The sequence below is a fragment of the Echeneis naucrates genome, chromosome 22 (assembly GCF_900963305.1).
Source record: "Echeneis naucrates chromosome 22, fEcheNa1.1, whole genome shotgun sequence".
Lineage (NCBI taxonomy): Eukaryota > Metazoa > Chordata > Actinopteri > Carangiformes > Echeneidae > Echeneis > Echeneis naucrates.
In genome coordinates this window covers 20073469-20091165 of record NC_042532.1, presented here as the reverse complement: position 1 = coordinate 20091165, position 17697 = coordinate 20073469, and the positions used below count along the sequence as shown (strand labels likewise).

At 43.5% G+C, this 17697-nt stretch overlaps 2 protein-coding genes and 1 pseudogene across 3 annotated transcripts; 2 read left to right on the top strand and 1 right to left on the bottom strand.

Annotated features, from left to right (window-relative positions):
* The first annotated feature begins 1900 nt into the window (after nucleotides 1-1900).
* LOC115036085 (exocyst complex component 3) lies at nucleotides 1901-7768 on the top strand. Its single transcript, XM_029494193.1, has 11 exons — nucleotides 1901-2044; nucleotides 2636-3119; nucleotides 3215-3332; nucleotides 3531-3635; nucleotides 3794-3894; nucleotides 3979-4080; nucleotides 4153-4279; nucleotides 4400-4504; nucleotides 4596-4751; nucleotides 4823-4944; nucleotides 6771-7768. The coding sequence occupies exons 1-11, from the start codon at nucleotides 1945-1947 to the stop codon at nucleotides 6949-6951; spliced, it is 1701 nt and encodes a 566-aa protein (XP_029350053.1). The 5' UTR covers nucleotides 1901-1944; the 3' UTR covers nucleotides 6952-7768.
* Nucleotides 7769-8576: 808 nt separating this feature from the next.
* On the bottom strand, nucleotides 8577-15909 carry LOC115035860 (tumor necrosis factor alpha-induced protein 2-like). 2 transcript variants are annotated; one of them, XM_029493889.1, is made up of 12 exons: nucleotides 15799-15909; nucleotides 13262-13516; nucleotides 12412-13051; nucleotides 11915-12026; nucleotides 11645-11767; nucleotides 11467-11561; nucleotides 11258-11350; nucleotides 11048-11174; nucleotides 10826-10945; nucleotides 10422-10577; nucleotides 9699-9820; nucleotides 8577-9208 (listed from the first exon to the last, which is right to left on the bottom strand). In XM_029493889.1, the coding sequence occupies exons 1-12, from the start codon at nucleotides 15848-15850 to the stop codon at nucleotides 9061-9063; spliced, it is 2043 nt and encodes a 680-aa protein (XP_029349749.1). In that variant the 5' UTR covers nucleotides 15851-15909; the 3' UTR covers nucleotides 8577-9060. The 2 variants fall into 2 exon arrangements, with proteins under 2 accessions (XP_029349749.1, XP_029349750.1); XM_029493890.1 differs by lacking the exon at nucleotides 15799-15909 and adding an exon at nucleotides 14310-14332 and having other exon boundaries at nucleotides 8578-9208.
* A 1563-nt stretch (nucleotides 15910-17472) lies between these two features.
* LOC115036471 (uncharacterized) lies at nucleotides 17473-17677 on the top strand (annotated as a pseudogene).
* The last annotated feature ends 20 nt before the right edge of the window (nucleotides 17678-17697 follow it).

Below are 17697 nucleotides of genomic sequence, written 5' to 3'. Positions count from 1 at the left end.
ATTACCAAGCCATGTTGGTGATGACGATGTCATCCGTTTTCATTGCTGGTCCGATGAAATCTATGTTCTAAACCTGAGAATGATGTTTTTTAATGACATCACAGGGGCCGTTTTACACAGAAAACACTGATCTGAAATAGAGCAGACTATCTAGGACACACTGAATGCTATTTCTGGATTGTTTACGGTTTTGGATACACTGAATAGCCCGACTGTCTGTTAGAGGCTGTTTCCTGCTGCCGATTTCAGCTCCTCTTGTTCATGAATCGTGTCAGTGTGATAAAGAAGCATCGACTCCTGCGACGCCAGAGATGGTTGCACTGTTTGCTTTGAATAAAACAGACTTTTTATGTTGTCATCAGTTTCTGGCAGATGATTAACCGCTGCGCTGTAACATTAAAGGGTAAAGGCTTTGCTGTCCTCACAGTATTTCATCATGACCCTGTGTTACTTTAACAGCCACTGTGGAAAAACCAAACGCTTGGCACATCACAGAAGAGCTAAGCATCCAAATGGTTCATTTGAATTTTGGCCACGCCCACTGACGAGTCAGTCCACCAATCAGCTGCACCATAGAAACATTGATCTGTTTGTTGGGATTGTAGGGACTATCCAGCTCTGTGGTGGACGGGATAACTTCAGACGGTTCTTTGTGGGGGAATAACCTTTGTGAGCTGCCAGAAAATGCATCTTGGCTGGCATAATTTAAGTGGAACACCCCCCCCCCCCCCAAAGAAATCACCAATGTACACAGTTCATTTAGGAAAAGAATCAAACGCAACAAACTCCTAATCCATTTTCTTGACCATTTAGACGAGACAACAGTGAAGAAAAGAACCTTTTCAGTTAAATTGTTCGGAAAAACTCAGTGAATGTAAAGAAATCGAAGTGTAAGTGTGTACTTTCCTCGTGTGGCCATGACTCAGTTCAATGGCATGCTATCTATTATTCCTGCAGATAATGTGATCCAAGCAAACACCGCCTCCGCCTCATTGTCATGTTACAGCAGAACACCAAAGCCATTAAAACATACACTACTACTAATGATTATTATTATTTATGAGTCTGTATACATAAGTGACTGTTTTGCTGAGAAAAAATGGTTCCTTGTTGTTTAAGTGTGCTTGACTTTGAAACTTTTTATTCAGCCAGGATGGTCAAAGCAGACGAATCAAACTAAACACAACAAGCGACATTATCACAGATTTTTCACATTTCTGTCCATGTGATTGTTCCAAGTCCAGGAAGAAAACTGGTCGGCCTTAAAATGTGCCACAGATTTTTATCTATCATCTCATTTTCTATCCCTTCCAGAAGGTTTCCTCCAGTTTGTAGTCCAAAGATCAGCCTGTCTGTAGGTGTATGTTTTATTAATGTGTACATGTGTGTATCTACTCACATGTCTGTGTGTGTGCAGGTGTGTGTGTTAACGCAAAGACAGTTCTGCCAAGATTGACTTCTTTGTATTTCATCTCACTTACCTACTCACATATTCATGTTTTCTTTTGTTAAGGCTGAGCCTGAAGGAGCTTGTGCTTTTGTGTGTTTGAGTGTAATTGTGACGTTGTGCTCTGTGTCCATCATTTTGTGTTGGGTCGATGTGATTCAGCTCATTCCTGCAGATGAACTCCAATCAGATGTATGAAAATTGTACAAACGTATTCAAAAGTTACATTCTCGTGAAATTATGCACTTAACACATTTTCAGTGTTATTTATTATAATTATTATTATTATTTGTTGTTGTGATGATGTAATTCTACCCATAACACACAACATTGCACTCTGAATTCTCTGCTTTGGTGGAAAGTGAAAGCATCTTGCAGTTCTGGAAAGTCCTTTGGGCCGCCCATAAAAGGCTGCTCAGGAGTGCTGATTCAGACACAACACATCCAGGAGACGTCGTGCTCAGACATCTCACACGCTGCTCCAACGAGTCATTCTAATGGACATCATGAGCTTTTTTAAAAAAGGACGCAACAAAGTTCGGAGGAACGGCAGCAAGTCTCCTCTGATCAAACACATCAATAACAACACACAGGACGGTAAGAGTCTGATCCGATCATTGGTTCTGTTTGGGTTCTGCTTATTGCCTTTCAAACTGTCAGTTATATGAAGATAAGAATATTTAAGAATAATAAGAATAAATAAATATAAGAATAGTTAGTATTGTCTGTCTTTGCATGCACATCAGTGTGTGTGTGTGTGTGTGTGTGTGTGTGTGTGTGTGTGTGTTAGGTACAGAAATTCTCCGCTGTCTCACACTTTAAAAAGCATCAGTCTCTGATATAACACAACATATAAAAATGATCAAGACAACATGTTTGAATGTGAGCCTGCAGACCAAATGGTGTGTTTGATATTTGGTGTGTGTGTGGTTGCAGGGAATTCCCAACAGCGAGCGACACACCCTTTTTATTCCGGTGATAATTGTTGTTGTAACACACTGTTACTGTCTGCGCTCTGATTTGATTTCAATGCTGCCACACTGTGGAACAAACCTGCCATCGACCCGGGTTGAGACAAAAGGAGAGTTAGGAGAGTTCAGCAGGTGGCGGATGGAGGATGGAGAGCGAGTGGTGTGATTTCTGCTTCTCTGTATCTCTGGTGATATAAATGAATGTCCCCTCTCACAGAATACGACCAGGCACACAACAGGTACAACAGCACCTTGACCCAGAGGACGACTCTCCGAGGACAGCTTCTGCAGAGAAACGGGGATATCCCCCTTTCAGAGCTGGCAGAGCTTCTGGGCGGAGTCCCCGTTCCCATCACCGACGCCTTTGAGGACAGATGCTGGGTGACTATCGAACCAAAGTCCGGACAGAAGGTCCTGGACCAGAACAAGGTTTTCCTCATCTGGACCTCAGTGTCCCGGAACTTTCCAAAGCCACCACCTTTGGACCAGGAGCTTTGCCAGCACCTGAAGCAGGTGAAGGACGTAATCCTCCATGAGCTGGTGAGGCTGGGTCAGCTGTTGGAGCCGTTGGGGTTGGCCGGATGTCTGATTAACTGTTACCATCGTCAGACATTTGACCACCTGAGCGTCCTGCTGAAGGACGCCACCTCGGCCAAGAAGACCTTCGAGCTGATGTACTGGGCCCAACACGTCTACCTGAGGTACCTCTCCACACCTTTACTCCACCTTTACTACACCGGGAATATCAGATAGAGATGTTGATGTCGGCACTGTTGCATGTTTGGTACTTTCCCAGTAAAGACCTACTCAACCATCCGGAGGTTCAAGAGCTGGATCCTTTGAATAAAGTGGATTTGGTGCTGTTCCAGGAATGGCAAAAAAAGGCAGAGGGAAAGCTGCTGGAAAATGTGCAGGTAAGAATAATAAGACCTCGTTAAAAACTGCACAATTTCAACCCCGTGTGTTGAATTTTATGGAATTATACTGAGCGCTGAAAAACTGATGCCCACTTCTTCTCAGAGAGCAGCTGCAGTGTCCAGAATCCGTCCCACACCTGATGTTTGTCTGTTGGGGACACAGCTCATCGTGTGTCTGTCTCCTTTTGTCCGCAGACAGACGTCCAAAGGTCGCTGGAGAAAATCCTGCAAAATGAAGAAGCTGAAGAAAACTGTGATTGTGAGGAAGCTTACGTCAGTCTTTACGTGGACACTATTCAGGTACTTTGAAAACTCCGTCGCAGCTGTGGCCTCTCATCAACCCAACACGACAGTTTGAATCAAAAAGAAGTGAATAGATGCTGCAGAAAAGATGATTTTCCTTTCCTCGGTTTTGTAAACGAACATCTGCTCTTCCTGTGTGTTTGTCTCCATTTCAGTGCATCAGTGCCATGAAGAAGGCGGCAGAGAACATCTCTGCAGACCTGACTCCTCCTGTGAAAGACATTTGTTTCCGGGAGCTGCTGAGGTTCATGAGGAGGTGAGAGTCGACCATCTGAGCCCTTTGTCATGAACGAAACCACGTAAACTGGATTATTCAGGCTGAATGTTCTCCGGTTTGCAGCTACTCCACTGAACAGATCAAGGTTCTTGAGAAAAAAGCTGAGCCGGACAAACTGGAAACGATCCATTTCCTCAAGACTCTGAGAACCTGCAGAGAACTCAAGTGAGTACCTGAGCATTTCTATCTATTTATTTTTATTTGCAGACAAAGTTGATTAAGTTTACTTCCTATCAGGCTGTTCTTGGAGACTGAAGGCGCCGGTGTCCAACTTCTCCTGCTGAGCGAAATGAAGGGAAAACTCGAAGACATGGAGGAGTTCACCATGAATCTACTGAAGGACGCTGTCACTCACATCGCCAAGGTATAAAAAAAAAAGTCCTAGATTCTCTGAAGTGAAGGGTCCAAACTTTAAAATGAAGCATCATGACCTTTGACAAGCAGCATTTATATTTGTATGTGTGTGTCTGTCTGTTTCCGGCAGAGTCACCTTAAAAAGTACTTCAAATCCAAAGACAAGCGGTTCATGTTGTGCACTGCCATAAACGAGCATTTCCCAAAGTTGGAGTACCTCAGGGAAGAGCAGACGGTAAAGAAATATCTCGACTCCTACGTGTGCCAGTGATTTTCGATTGTTATGGTGGAACTTACCTCAAACTGTGTCTCTCTGCGGCTCTCAGGAAGTGGTGGATGAGATTTACAAGCTGGTCGTTGGTCTTTACGTCAGACATCTCGTCCAGAGGAGCCAGAAGAAGCTGAAGATAAACTGGAGTCACAATATAAAACAAACAGTCGCTGAAGACGCTGAATTTCTTCACAGCTGCATGTCAGACCTGGTGAGTTCACCGTCACTGATACTCATCATCACATCAACAGTTCCTGAGCTGTATGTGTTTTGGGGAATCAGGCTCCTGGAGTCCAACAGTGGAACTTCCTGCTGCTGCAAATCAGAGAAATATTAAACTGCGACAACATCGAAGGCCTGAAGATCACGAGTGCGACCATTCAGGATCACTGTCTCACCAAACGGTAAACTGGAACCCTGAACAACGTCAGGAACACAGGACAGAAAGACAGTTAGACAGGAGACAGGCAGACAGACAGGCAGACAGGCAGAGAGACAGGAAGTTATAGAGACAGGAGACAGGCAGACAGGCAGACAGTTATACAGGCAGACAGGCAGAGAGACAGGAAGTTATAGAGACAGGAGACAGGCAGACAGGCAGAGAGACAGACGGACAGACAGTTATATAGACAGACAGACAGACAGGCAGACAGACAGACAGTTATATAGACAGACAGGCAGACGGACAGACAGGCAGGCAGACAGACAGACAGACAGACAGTTATATAGACAGACAGACAGACAGACAGACAGACAGGCAGACAGACAGACAGACAGACAGACAGTTATATAGACAGACAGGCAGACAGACAGACAGACAGACAGTTATATAGACAGACAGGCAGACAGACAGACAGACAGACAGACAGACAGACAGACAGTTATATAGACAGACAGGCAGACAGACAGACAGACAGACAGACAGACAGACAGTTATATAGACAGACAGACAGTTATATAGACAGACAGGCAGACAGACAGACAGACAGACAGACAGACAGACAGACAGTTATATAGACAGACAGACAGGCAGACAGACAGACAGACAGACAGTTATATAGACAGACAGGCAGACAGACAGACAGGCAGACAGACAGACAGACAGACAGTTATATAGACAGACAGACAGACAGACAGACAGACAGACAGTTATGTAGACAGACAGACAGAAAGGGAGACAGACAGTTATATAGACAGACAGACAGACAGACAGACAGACAGACAGGGAGACAGACAGTTATATAGACAGACAGACAGACAGACGGACAGACAGGCAGGCAGGCAGACAGACAGGCAGACAGGCAGACAGACAGACAGTTATGTAGACAGACAGGCAGACAGACAGACAGACAGTTATATAGACAGACAGACAGACAGACAGACAGACAGACAGACAGGCAGGCAGACAGACAGACAGACAGACAGACAGACAGTTATATAGACAGACAGACAGTTATATAGACAGACAGACAGACAGACAGGCAGACAGACAGACAGACAGACAGACAGACAGTTATATAGACAGACAGACAGACAGACAGACAGACAGACAGACAGGCAGACAGGCAGACAGACAGACAGTTATGTAGACAGACAGACAGACAGACAGACAGACAGACAGACAGACAGACAGGCAGACAGACAGACAGACAGACAGTTATATAGACAGACAGACAGACAGACAGACAGACAGACAGGCAGACAGGCAGACAGACAGACAGTTATATAGACAGACAGACAGACAGACAGTTATATAGACAGACAGACAGACAGGCAGACAGACAGGCAGACAGACAGACAGTTATGTAGACAGACAGGCAGACAGACAGACAGACAGACAGTTATATAGACAGACAGACAGACAGACAGACAGACAGTTATATAGACAGACAGACAGACAGACAGACAGACAGACAGTTATATAGACAGACAGGCAGACAGACAGACAGTTATGTAGACAGACAGGCAGACAGACAGACAGACAGACAGTTATGTAGACAGACAGACAGACAGACAGACAGGCAGACAGACAGACAGGCAGACAGACAGACAGTTATGTAGACAGACAGGCAGACAGACAGACAGACAGTTATACAGGCAGACAGACAGACAGACAGACAGACAGACAGGCAGACAGGCAGACAGACAGACAGACAGACAGGCAGGCAGACAGACAGGCAGGCAGACAGACAGACAGACAGACACTGACCTCCTCTGTCTTTGTCCTCAGCTCTCAGGAGGACATGGAGCTCCTGCCCTGCCTGCTGAGATGGAAGGGTCTTCGTAGTCAGGAGGTCGTGGAGGTCATGGACGCCCTCCCTCGGGAGCATCAACCCCCGGCCCATGCGGAGCACCGTCTCAGGTGCGGCCCTTCCTGGTCCCGCTGTGTGTCCTGCCTTCCTGTCGGGTGAAGACTCCACAGAGGACGGAACAGACACTTTGTGATGTTTCCCCTCAGGATCCATCTTTAGATGAATACAAGCAGAAGAGCTGGTTAAGATATTCTCAGAGATTAGAATGACTTTTTCAACAGGAGTCAGCGTGACCTCCCCTCTGAGCTGAGGATCGATCTGTCATTGTTTACACTGTGATGGCAGACTTTTGTTCAGCTCAGATGAAAAAAGAGTGAAGATAATTCATTTGTTTTCTGTTTAGAAAGGCACTTTTGGATGTATTCCTCTCGTTTGTCTTGGTTATTAGTACTGTAAACCTACAATTTCACTGACCAAGACGAATAGTTCTCCTTCGTTGAAATTGTCATAAGCTGGTTGGATGTTATTCTCATTTTATTTTATGTTATTTATTTGATGTCATTTGTAAACTTGAAAACATCGAGACACTTGAACAGCTTTGTAAAAAAAGTTTTTCTTTTTTATAAAAGTGCTGCTTACTAATAGATTTTTTTTTATTATTTATGAGGAAAAAAAATCTTGATGTGAGGATCTGAGGTTCTTAATCAGTCTAAATTTTGCACTGTGCTACGTTATTCGTCTTCATTCTGCTTTATTTCAAGAACAACATTCTGTTATCTACTGTTTTACTTTAATGCTGATTGTTTTTATAAACTCTAAATGTGACAGCAGTTTTAAGTATAAAGGAAAATTGTGTTTGTGTATTTGTTGTAGCACCGGTAAGCTCCACTAGAGAGAGCCTCACATCATCTAATGCACCATTTCTGCTTTCATGGTCTTCTTATGATCCAGGAATTAAAGCCGTCCCACCAAAAAATTCAGGCATCTCGAGACGTTTGATAAAAACTTGTCTTTGTTTCCATCTTTAAATTAAACTGCTCACTTTGGCCAAACTAAAGGCATAAATAATCTGTGATTATTCTAACACACTGGAAGCGACTGGAGGAAATTATTTTTGACTTTTAAAGCAAAACTGTTCTAAATCTTATGTTTTTTATGTTTTTAGTTACTTTTTTTAAATTTATTGAACATTTTAGGCCTAAAATTGAAGTAGGTCGACATCTAACCAGTAAATATCAGAATTTTTTTTGGGCTTGTTAAAAAAGTGCTGATGGAAGAAACATTGCAACTGCGGTTAAAAATGGAAATCACACAGTTAAAAAAAAGGATTGTGCGAGTCAGTAGGATTCATCCTCTGGGGATAATGAATGAGTGATTCAATCAGAAGATGCTTCAGGAATCTGATGTGGAAGAGAGCCATAACAACACAGAAATGGAAAAACCAATCTTAAATAAAGAAAGTAAAAGGTTCACATGAACAAACAGTGCGATCAAAGAGTCAGAGTGGAAAACAGCAGTTTTCAGCCTTTAATGTTAAAAGGGAGCTGATAGCACATCCTTCCTCCAACACCAAAACACAGACTCTCAGGAAACAAACTACATGACGGGAGCAATTTACAGCAACTGCCCCCCCACAGAGTCACTTCCTGCCCCCCGACCTTCAGGGAAGGCCAATAGTAACTGTTATAATTTAGTAATAATAAACATGAAACAGGCCCGCGTGTCGCGAGTGGCCTCCCTCAGGAAAACTATTATTTCCCAGAATTGTTCCAAGTGTTGGTAAGTTGCGCCTGAAGGAGGGAGTCATTATCAGCCCTGACCTTTGACCTGCAGCTGTGGGAAAATGCCATCAAAACACTTTTGGCTGCTGCTTTTTAGGAAATTATAAAACGCACAGAAATATTTCACCAAAACATTTTTATTAATTTAATTTACATTTGTTTTTAATCTGTACATCAAATAGCAGGAGAACATAAAAATATAGAGCTTGATTTTTCCCTGTATTGTACACATAAAATATATACACCCATCTTTTTTAAACCAAAAACACAAAAAGAGTTTGCAGTGGAAAAGGACCTTATTCACTCTAAAGTCAGCTGTAGTTCGTACATTCATCATCTGCACATCCAGACGGAGTAACTTATTTATTATATTTACATTCAAAGCACAATTGAAGTCTTTATACTCCTCGCACATATTTCACTTTACAGCTCACCTCTCAGCTGACATAAACACGACTAAAAGGATCTCGCCATCTCAGGCTACAGATCATTTAACCTGGACTTTGGAGAAAAACGAACGAGCGCCAACGATGGTGGTTTCCCTCAAAGTGTCCGCCAGAGTGGCCTTGACGGTCCTCCTGTCGGCTCTGGACACGTTCGTCTTCAGCTTCAGCAGAGAAGAGACGTGTTTCTCACTGTGGGGGGAGAGTTCAACAGTGTGACGACTGTTCATTCATTCATTCTCAGTCCTTTTCTCTGAAGGGAGAAAAAAAGATCTGATCTCTTCTTCTGTTCTGCTTCTACTGGAAACATCCTGCTTTCATCTAAAAATATGAATTTCCTGGAGGTTTTGAAAATAACCTGATCTCCAGAGACTCTTTACTCCGAAAGCTTCACTGGCTTCTTCAGTTTCTATTTATCAGCATTATTCTCATTGACACTGATAAAAGGGGCCAATGTTGTTTGGCAGCTCTGCTCGAAAAATGAGTCGGAGTTCATAATATCATGCTGCAGCCGGAAACATCTGAGCATATTGGAGAGGCCTTGGCTCAGCTGGCTTCCTGTGTCCCGTCAGCTTGTTTATCTTTGTTTAAGCTCCTCCCATCTGTCCACGTTAACCTCAGACCTCCGACAATGACAACTGTGCTTTCCTGAATTTAGAATTCTGTTTGTGAAAAATCTCACCTCATGTCAGGAAAGGCGCTTCCCAGCGATGCGACCTGCATCTGGATGGCAGGGAGGTCCTGGAGTTTCAGCACTTCTGCAATCTTGATCAGGATTTCCTTCAGCCAGCCCTCCTTCGAGCCCTGCAGACACATCAGCCATGTGATTGTGGGGTGGATTTTACTGTGAGCGGTCACAGCAGGGGGGTTCCTACTCTGGAGTTTCTTCTTGTTACTCACAGCCTGAGCTCGCCTGCTTTCTTGCCACGTGTGAAAAGAGCGTGCTGATTTCTAAAACTCAGGAAAGGAGGCTTTCCTTCAACACCAGCTCCGGTTTTTTCCAGGATTTTAACATAGTGGTAAATTTCCACACGCTGTTTGTTTTAGTAAGAGAATCACTTTTCTGTCTGTTCCTGTTTATATATCGTGAATAATGTCACCAGGCTGTACACGCAAACATTTGGCTCTGTGAAGTGAAGCCTTAAAGCTTCATCCTATCTACTGAGCATCAGGGGGTGACTCCACTGGTTGTTAAAAGAAGTCAGATTGTATTGAAGTCTATGGGAAATTATTCCAAGGGTTTCTGAATATATTTTAATTTGGAGTTCTTTTGAACATTAGTCCCACCCTCCTTAGCTCCGAGCCAGAAATTCACTCCCATTTTTACCTGGCATGGATCTCTCCTTCTAACGTCCCTGACATTAACGGGAAAGTAAACCAGCATCGTAACCAAGTGAAATCTCACCATTTTGATGAAGAATTTGTGCAAACTCTCTGCGTTGTCTCTCACAGTGGTGTAGGCCTGAAACTGCCGCTCTTTGTCCTTCAGCTTGACTTCGCCTTTCAGGAGCCTCTTCACATACTCCACCGTCACCTCCTGATGAAACTGGCTAATCAGCTCCTGAAATCAAACAAATTATCAAAACAGAAATTTCTACTTATTTGTTCCAAACATGTATGCTTATATATTTTACATTGATTTACTGGACTGTTTATCATGAATCATGAACAATTCACACACTACTGGCTACTTTACAAACTGGCTGTCTGAAATAAATGAGGTTTGGTGGTAATTTAATGATTTGTAGAAGAGTGAGGGAAATGATTTCTTTAGTTTGAAACCATTCGGTGTGCTTCGTGCCATCTCACCTTGTGACAGGATTCTTTTGTCCCCTGAAGTTCTTCGACCTCCTGTTGAATGCTGAGCAGCAGCCTGTCGAACAGCGGCTGGTTCAGCCAGTCATTGGTTCCCAGTTTGCGGTATTGTGGCTGAGGAAGAAACACAACAATTAACTCTCGATCGTCCACAACAATGCGTTTGTTTTTTAATAAAATCTGGATTAACAGAACAGAGTCAGTGGACAAACTCACCCTGAGGGCCTCGTGTGCAGGACTTAATAAATATGTATGAGCAGCTTCCTTCATTTCCTTCAGGATAAGCAAACAGTTTTGCTGCACATCCTCTCGCAGCAGATGAGTGTGCTTAAACAGGACATCGCTGCAGAAAAACAACAGGATTCCCATCAGCCCACAGTCAGGCATGCTGCTGTCATATCAACCAGGATCATGTCAGAGAGGTACCTGAACTCTTCCACACAGCCGAGTGTCGCCTTGATGGTGGCTTTACTGTTGGGTTTGTTCTGCTTCATGACCTCCTCCTGGAACATCTTGAAGCTGCAGGGAGTTTGTGTGTGGATTTTTAGTTTCACTGTGTTTTTATTTGGTCGAGTGTGAATGAAAAATGGATTTTAAAACAACACTGTGTGGAGGAAAGCTGTCAGGTTTGTTACCTCTGCATTAAACTGTTCAGTTTGCTGGTTATTCTCTGGGCCTTCTGCAGATCTCCCACCACTTTCTCAGATGACGTCACCATACCATTGATGAACTAAAAACACAAATAAACAACATTTAAAAATCCCAAAGTACTGAATGAAAGCATCTCCTGTCAGCCTCGTATTGACGCTGTACCTGAATGATGTCATAGGCCACAGGGCTGACGTAGCAGTCGTCCTCTCTCTTCGGCTCCTCTCCGTTACTCCATATTTGTTTTTCTTCCTCCAGGATGCGGCTGATATAAGTCATCAGCTCGCTCTGTGTAAAACATTTCATTCTTTATCTTTAAATTCTGATTATCCTACTGAAATCTGTGAAAAACACGTTTGAGAACAAGGTAAAATGAAAAGCAGCTACGGGTGCCTAATCTCTACGAAACAAACCAAACCAAAATAGGCCGCTCACCTGTTGTTTGCTCAGGTATTGCTCCTCCAGTGGTTCCAGTAAATGTTGAGGCAGCAGCTTTCCCAGCGACTCCACGTCGATCTCATTGGCCAACTCCGGGTTTTCGAGGATTCTGACAGAACAGAAGTCAGTTCAGATTCAGATGAAAAGGATGTTTTCATCACGTAGTACAATAAGATTTCCACAGTGGAAGAGGATGCTTTGCTAATTTTGTTTGCGATTCCAGATAAGATCACATTTGAGGTCACCAGGCTATCAAAAATGGACAACAACTGCAGTTTAGTTCTTTGAGGTGGCTAAACTCAATTAGTTTCCAACATTATCGGGTTGTAAACCATTTTGATTTGCACCAAAACGACAGGAATCATCATCCTCTTGGAATCCTGAATGTCGGCACTAAAATCATCTGAAGAAGAATGACGGTATATCCTAAATGTGGACCGTTCAGCTTCCAAAATCAGATGAAAAACAATGACTGACAGAATTCATGTTCTCACCCTGGATAAAACTCGTTGACCCAGCGCAGGAGGAAAGTGCAGTCCTTGTCCTCAAGACCAAAGTCTGCGATCTTTCTGAGTTTGGAACTGAATATTTTGTGGTACTGCTTGGCGTAAAAATTACAGATATCCATTTCTGGGGGGTAGCAGGTCTTCACCACACCCACCACCAGCAGCAGATCGTCCTTCAGCTGCCTGCCCTTGGTGTGGATGTCCGTTGTGACGGACGACTGCTCCTGCTGGTTGGCGAGTGGGGGCGTGGTGGAGTTGTGTATACGATCTTTTAGCATTCTGTAGAGGGTCGTGTCGTGGAGCTCCTTCCAGGCACCGGGCCTCCAACTGGGGGGCGTCTTGCCCTTCTGCTTCCACATTTGGTCCTGCTTGTCCTGCAGGAGGACGGCCTGCACGGCGGACGTCAGCGCCTCAGTGCTGACATAGAAACTGTTCATCAGGGTCTGTCGGACGCGACCCTCCAGGGCTCTGTAGTCCGCAGAAAGCTTGTTTACGCTTTCCTCCTGATCTGATGAAAGTTCATTCACCTCAGCTGTGTCCTCAAACAGACGCTCCTCTCTGTCTATCAACAGCTGGCTGGCCTCGTGGAAGTGCTGCCTCTCGAGGTTTTGCTCGAATGTGAGGATCACTGAGAGAGAAAATCAAAGAGGGAGCAGACGTTAATGTTTAAACGTCACAGAAAAAGTAGAGTTTATGATGAGTCCCTCAGTTTTTAATCTAATTATGTTTCTGCTTTAGTCTCACTAATTCTCACTGAAACTGTATTTTAAGTTGGAATAAATACACAACTCTACAGTGCAGCTTTCATCTTGTGAGGATGACAGCAGAAGTCTTCTACCTGGAGCAGGCTGCTCCTCTTTCTCCGGGGGGGTTCCATCAGTCGTGGAGGGGTGTCCTGGTCTGATGGTGTCCTGGACTGGGGGCTTCCGGAACAGTCTGGGCAGTTTGAGCCAGCAGGGGGCCGCAGGTCGAGCCGCCTGACCGGGCAGGCTGTTGCATTTGCACCCGTCTGGTTCTGTGGAGCTTGACCGGGTCCGCATCTTAGTCCGGGAGGGCAAACGGGACCGATGAACCGAGAGAAAGGCCGAAAAGTCTGCAGAAGAAAACACCGAATAAACGACGATCCCGGAAAAACAAAAACACGTGACAGCCGGAAGTGTGCTAGCATCTCAGGCTAACCAAGAAACACGTAAGTTTGTTGGTGCTGCCGCTTTATTTTGGTTTGATTACCATTTTAAATACTAAAATTACTTCTTTAAATATTCAAAATAATCTTCAATGGCCTATTTCTTTTCGCAAATTTCACATAAAAAAGGGCTTCAAAGTATTTGCCAACTAGCTAGTCAGTAAAACCTTAGCTTAGCACAACATCCGGTGTTATTTTCAAAATAATCTCCCAAAGAAGCGATTTTAGTTTCTTTTGCCAATGAAATAAAATAAAATCGTGAAAGATGAAAAAGAAAAATATAAATCCACAAAAGAATCTGGAATAAAAAAGTTCCTTTTTAACAAAGAAATAAAACCAAACAAATAATCCAGTGTGGAATAAATAAGATACAGTCTTCAAATTAGACAAAACAGAATCAAATCTAAATGAACAATAAATAAAAGGGAAAGAATCCAAAGTAAGAGGAACTTCAAATAACATTAGACAAAACAATGACAGCCAAATAACGGGCAATAAAAACACAAATGTCCGCTAACATACTTCATTGTTATTAATCAATAATATGGACGACTGAAATCATGATCAAACTGAACTCGCACTTATTTAGTCGAACAGTTTGCACACATTCAAAGTTCAGCGGTTCGGTCATTTTCTAATCAGCTATCCTAAAGTGTTCATGTCCCGTCTTTCTGTCTAACTTCCAGAGGACATCACTTACCCCACAGCTGCTGGCAGAGGGAGACGTACTGCTGCAGAGTTAGACGCTCTATTTAAGACAACAGTAAGTCCATCCCACCTCAGATGGTCCACATGAAAAAAGTCTAATGAAGGGAAAACCCGCCCACACACAGACACACACACAGAGGCACGCTCTGGGCTTTTTTTAGAAGTGAAAGCCGGAGCTAGGGCAATGTTGGACTTCTTGAGAGAGAAAACTTTTCAGTATTTCGTGGACTGCTTTTATGAAACTCTGTAAAGATGGAGCCTGAAGGAGGAATCCTACTGACTTTAGGGATCCTCCGACTTTTCATCTGGCACCAACAGCATGTCCAAATCTACAGCCTCAACATTTATGACAGGATGTCTCCCAAATTAATGACAGACTTCCTGCTCGCCGTTCATGTCTCCATATCACCAGGATGAGAATCACAGAGCGGGAAATGGTTCATTTGGTTGGTAAAACATCAGCGCGAGTCACTGTAGTCTGATACTGAGGAAAACCAAGATGATCATATTTGAGAAACAGCTTTAAAGATACCACAGAAGTCAGAACATTAAATGACTTCAATGTTTATTGACCTTTGGATACACTCAGGACCTTCTCCTCTGATATGGTGCTGATTAAAATGTGGGATATCTGATGTCACCCTGAAGCCCTCACTGACCTTTGAGTGCAGGTGGCACCAACATGAAGAGGTTTTGAATAGATGTAAATGAGGAGGACAAATGCTTTTCTCCCTGCTGGTTAAAGGCCCTTATGTTCAGATGTGCTAAGATACAGTGATGCACTGTCCTGTCCAGTTACAAGAAAAAATATGTGAACCCTGAAGCTAATGGCTTCTCCGAGAGGCAGCCAACCTGGAGTCCAGTCAGTGTGATGAGATTGGATGTGTTGGTTAAAGCTGCCCTGCCCTAGAAAAAACACGCCACTGACATGAACCATGCCTCACACAAAAGAGCTCTCAGAAGACCTGCGATCAAGAATTGCTGGCTTGCATGAAGCTGGAAAGTATTTAAAAGCCTTGATGCTCATGTGTCAGACAGACTGTAGCACCGTTGCTACTCTCCCTCGGCGTGGTCATCCTGTAAAGATGACTGTGAGAGCGGGCTGCTTTGCTGCCTCCAGGCCCGATGGATCGTCATCGTCGGCGGAAAAATTCATTCCCAAGTTTCTAAAGACATTTTGCAGGAAACCTTAAGACCATCTTTCCGCCAACTGAAGCTCAACAATGTAAATCCAAGTAATCCCAAAGGATTCACATACCTTTTCTCTTGCAACTGTATGATAAATAAAGCAATGAAATTGGATTTGTGTTCGATTTGTTTGACTTTTCATGCAAATATCTTATGAAATACTTTAGTTTCGTTCATGTTTTCTGAAACACATCACACTCCAATTTTGATTTTAGATTATTATGATTGTAAGCTAAGTCACTCTTTCACCTCTGTGATCTGTAGGATCGTCTTCGATCGTTTGAGCTTCTCACCTTCTCTTTTGGAGCTTCTGCGATGAAAATGGCCGGGAATGGTGGAACACATTGCTCCTGAAGGCGTCCGCGGTCTGTTTGTCTCTGAACACTGAACCGAAGAGAAGCTGAAGTATCGTTGGACGTCAGCTCGTTGGTGAAGTCACACAATGAGAAACTGCTTTGCATATATGTACCTGTGAGCATTTCCTGAGTCTGTGGTTCTCAAATCCGGTCAGGATCATGAAAGCCGACTGTCTCACACTGTGGTTCAAATAAATTCATACTTCTCAAACAATTTTAGAAAGAGGAATAAAGTTTGCACCACAAATTTACCTGCAAATAAAACTCCAGTTTTAGTCTTATGAGAAACTCAGCCACAGCACCACACATTTTTCATTTTCAGTTTTTATATATCATCAGTTGGATTGTTGCACCTCTCACACACAGGCTGGCTGTGTTTAAAGCTCATGTTACTCTAAAAGCTGAATAAACATGATTTTACAGCTCTATCAAAACACATCTGATCCAGATAATCTAACAGGAACACCTGCAGCTCTTAGCGAGCGTTTAATTCAGGCCTCACAGGATCAGGAGTCTGAAGTCGTGTCATGATGTTCTGCAGCAGGCTGTTCGGTCCTTTTCAGCCATGATACAGATGCTGAAGTTCATTCTCTGGCTGTTTTCAGCCATTTTGCATGTAATTTAACAAACACAATGAGAGAAATAAAGACGGGGTGGCATGCAGCCTACGGCCACAGCTGGAAATCAAACCTGGACGGCTGCAACCAGGTCCAAGTTTTCATGGTACCGGTTCTACCAGGTGAGACGTAAAAAATCCTAAATTTAACTCCGTTGTGTTTATCTGTGCACAACAAACCGTCTCTGGTGTTTTTCATGTTTACGGTCTATAGCTAACTTTCTCCTGTGTGACAATTTGACGGGCTGATTTTTTTAAAATCCACCTATTTATATTTTACCAAGGCTGAAAGTTCTATATGATTGAGATCATCTTGTGCTCTAACGGCCGTCAGGTCAGCTTTGTGTTTCCTTCATGGAGCAGTTTTGACATCTGTTTTCACAAAAGAGGAACTGGTTTGTGTTTTAACCTTAGCACAAACAGAAAAAGGGTTTCTGTTGACATAATGTTTTTCTCTAATGGCACAAGCGTCGTAGATGTTGATGCAACATGCATGCTTGTGGAGTGGCAGTTAACGTGACTCAAAGTGAAAGTGAAAAAAAGCTGATTTCATGTGATACAGGAACTAGCTGATGCCACAGACCACAATTGCAATCAGTGGCAACATGTTTTTCAAAAAGGAAGACTTTTAGGAAATTTGGTAATAATCAGGTCCTGCAGCCTTTTTCTGATGTTTCCACTGTTGCTGCAAAAGCACAGAGTACAGTTCACCAATTGAAGGCCTTTTAATGTGTCTGCAGGTCATCGGGAAATGTATTCAGACATGGCAGCCATGACCTGAATGAATAAAAGCTTGGTTGGCCACAGATTGGTGGAGTAGTGTTTGTCTGTCTGATTAAGTTAAACACAAAAAGATGGTAGTCAGCAATGAAGCTGTGATCGTTGGAGGCCGGTCTCTGTGATCCACATCAGTCCACATCAGTCCACATCAGTCCACCATGAGTCAGAGTCCTGGTCTGCAGATATCAGACCCTGACAAACATCCAGACCAAACCAAGACTTTACTCTCAGGGATCATTTCGTTAGTTGTTGACTTGAGAAATGTGTTTCTAAAGAGTTTGGTCTCGCTGCCCACGATGAAGAGAGAAGATGTTTCCTTCAGAGCAGGAAACTGGTGAGAAGACTTTGTTTCTTCTTCACTGTTGAAGACTGTTCAGAGTCTCTGACAGACTCTGAAGGAGGACACATCATCTGAGTGGACAGATTGGTGTTTGTTAACA

What these genes read in the sequence shown, in the direction of transcription:
- LOC115036085 (XM_029494193.1), top strand. Translation starts at nt 1,945, where the DNA reads ATGGACATCATGAGCTTTTTTAAAAAAGGACGCAACAAAGTTCGGAGG. An exon ending in AGCTGCTGGAAAATGTGCAG is followed by an intron (nt 3,333 to 3,530) that starts GTAAGAATAATA and finishes TTTTGTCCGCAG; the next exon opens with ACAGACGTCCAAAGGTCGCT. An exon ending in ACAGCTGCATGTCAGACCTG is followed by an intron (nt 4,752 to 4,822) that starts GTGAGTTCACCG and finishes TTGGGGAATCAG; the next exon opens with GCTCCTGGAGTCCAACAGTG.
- LOC115035860 (XM_029493889.1), bottom strand. Translation starts at nt 15,850, where the DNA reads ATGTGTTCCACCATTCCCGGCCATTTTCATCGCAGAAGCTCCAAAAGA. An exon ending in CAGAAGCTCCAAAAGAGAAG is followed by an intron (nt 13,517 to 15,798) that starts GTGAGAAGCTCA and finishes TTTCTTCTGCAG; the next exon opens with ACTTTTCGGCCTTTCTCTCG. An exon ending in CAAAAGAATCCTGTCACAAG is followed by an intron (nt 10,578 to 10,825) that starts GTGAGATGGCAC and finishes GTTTGATTTCAG; the next exon opens with GAGCTGATTAGCCAGTTTCA.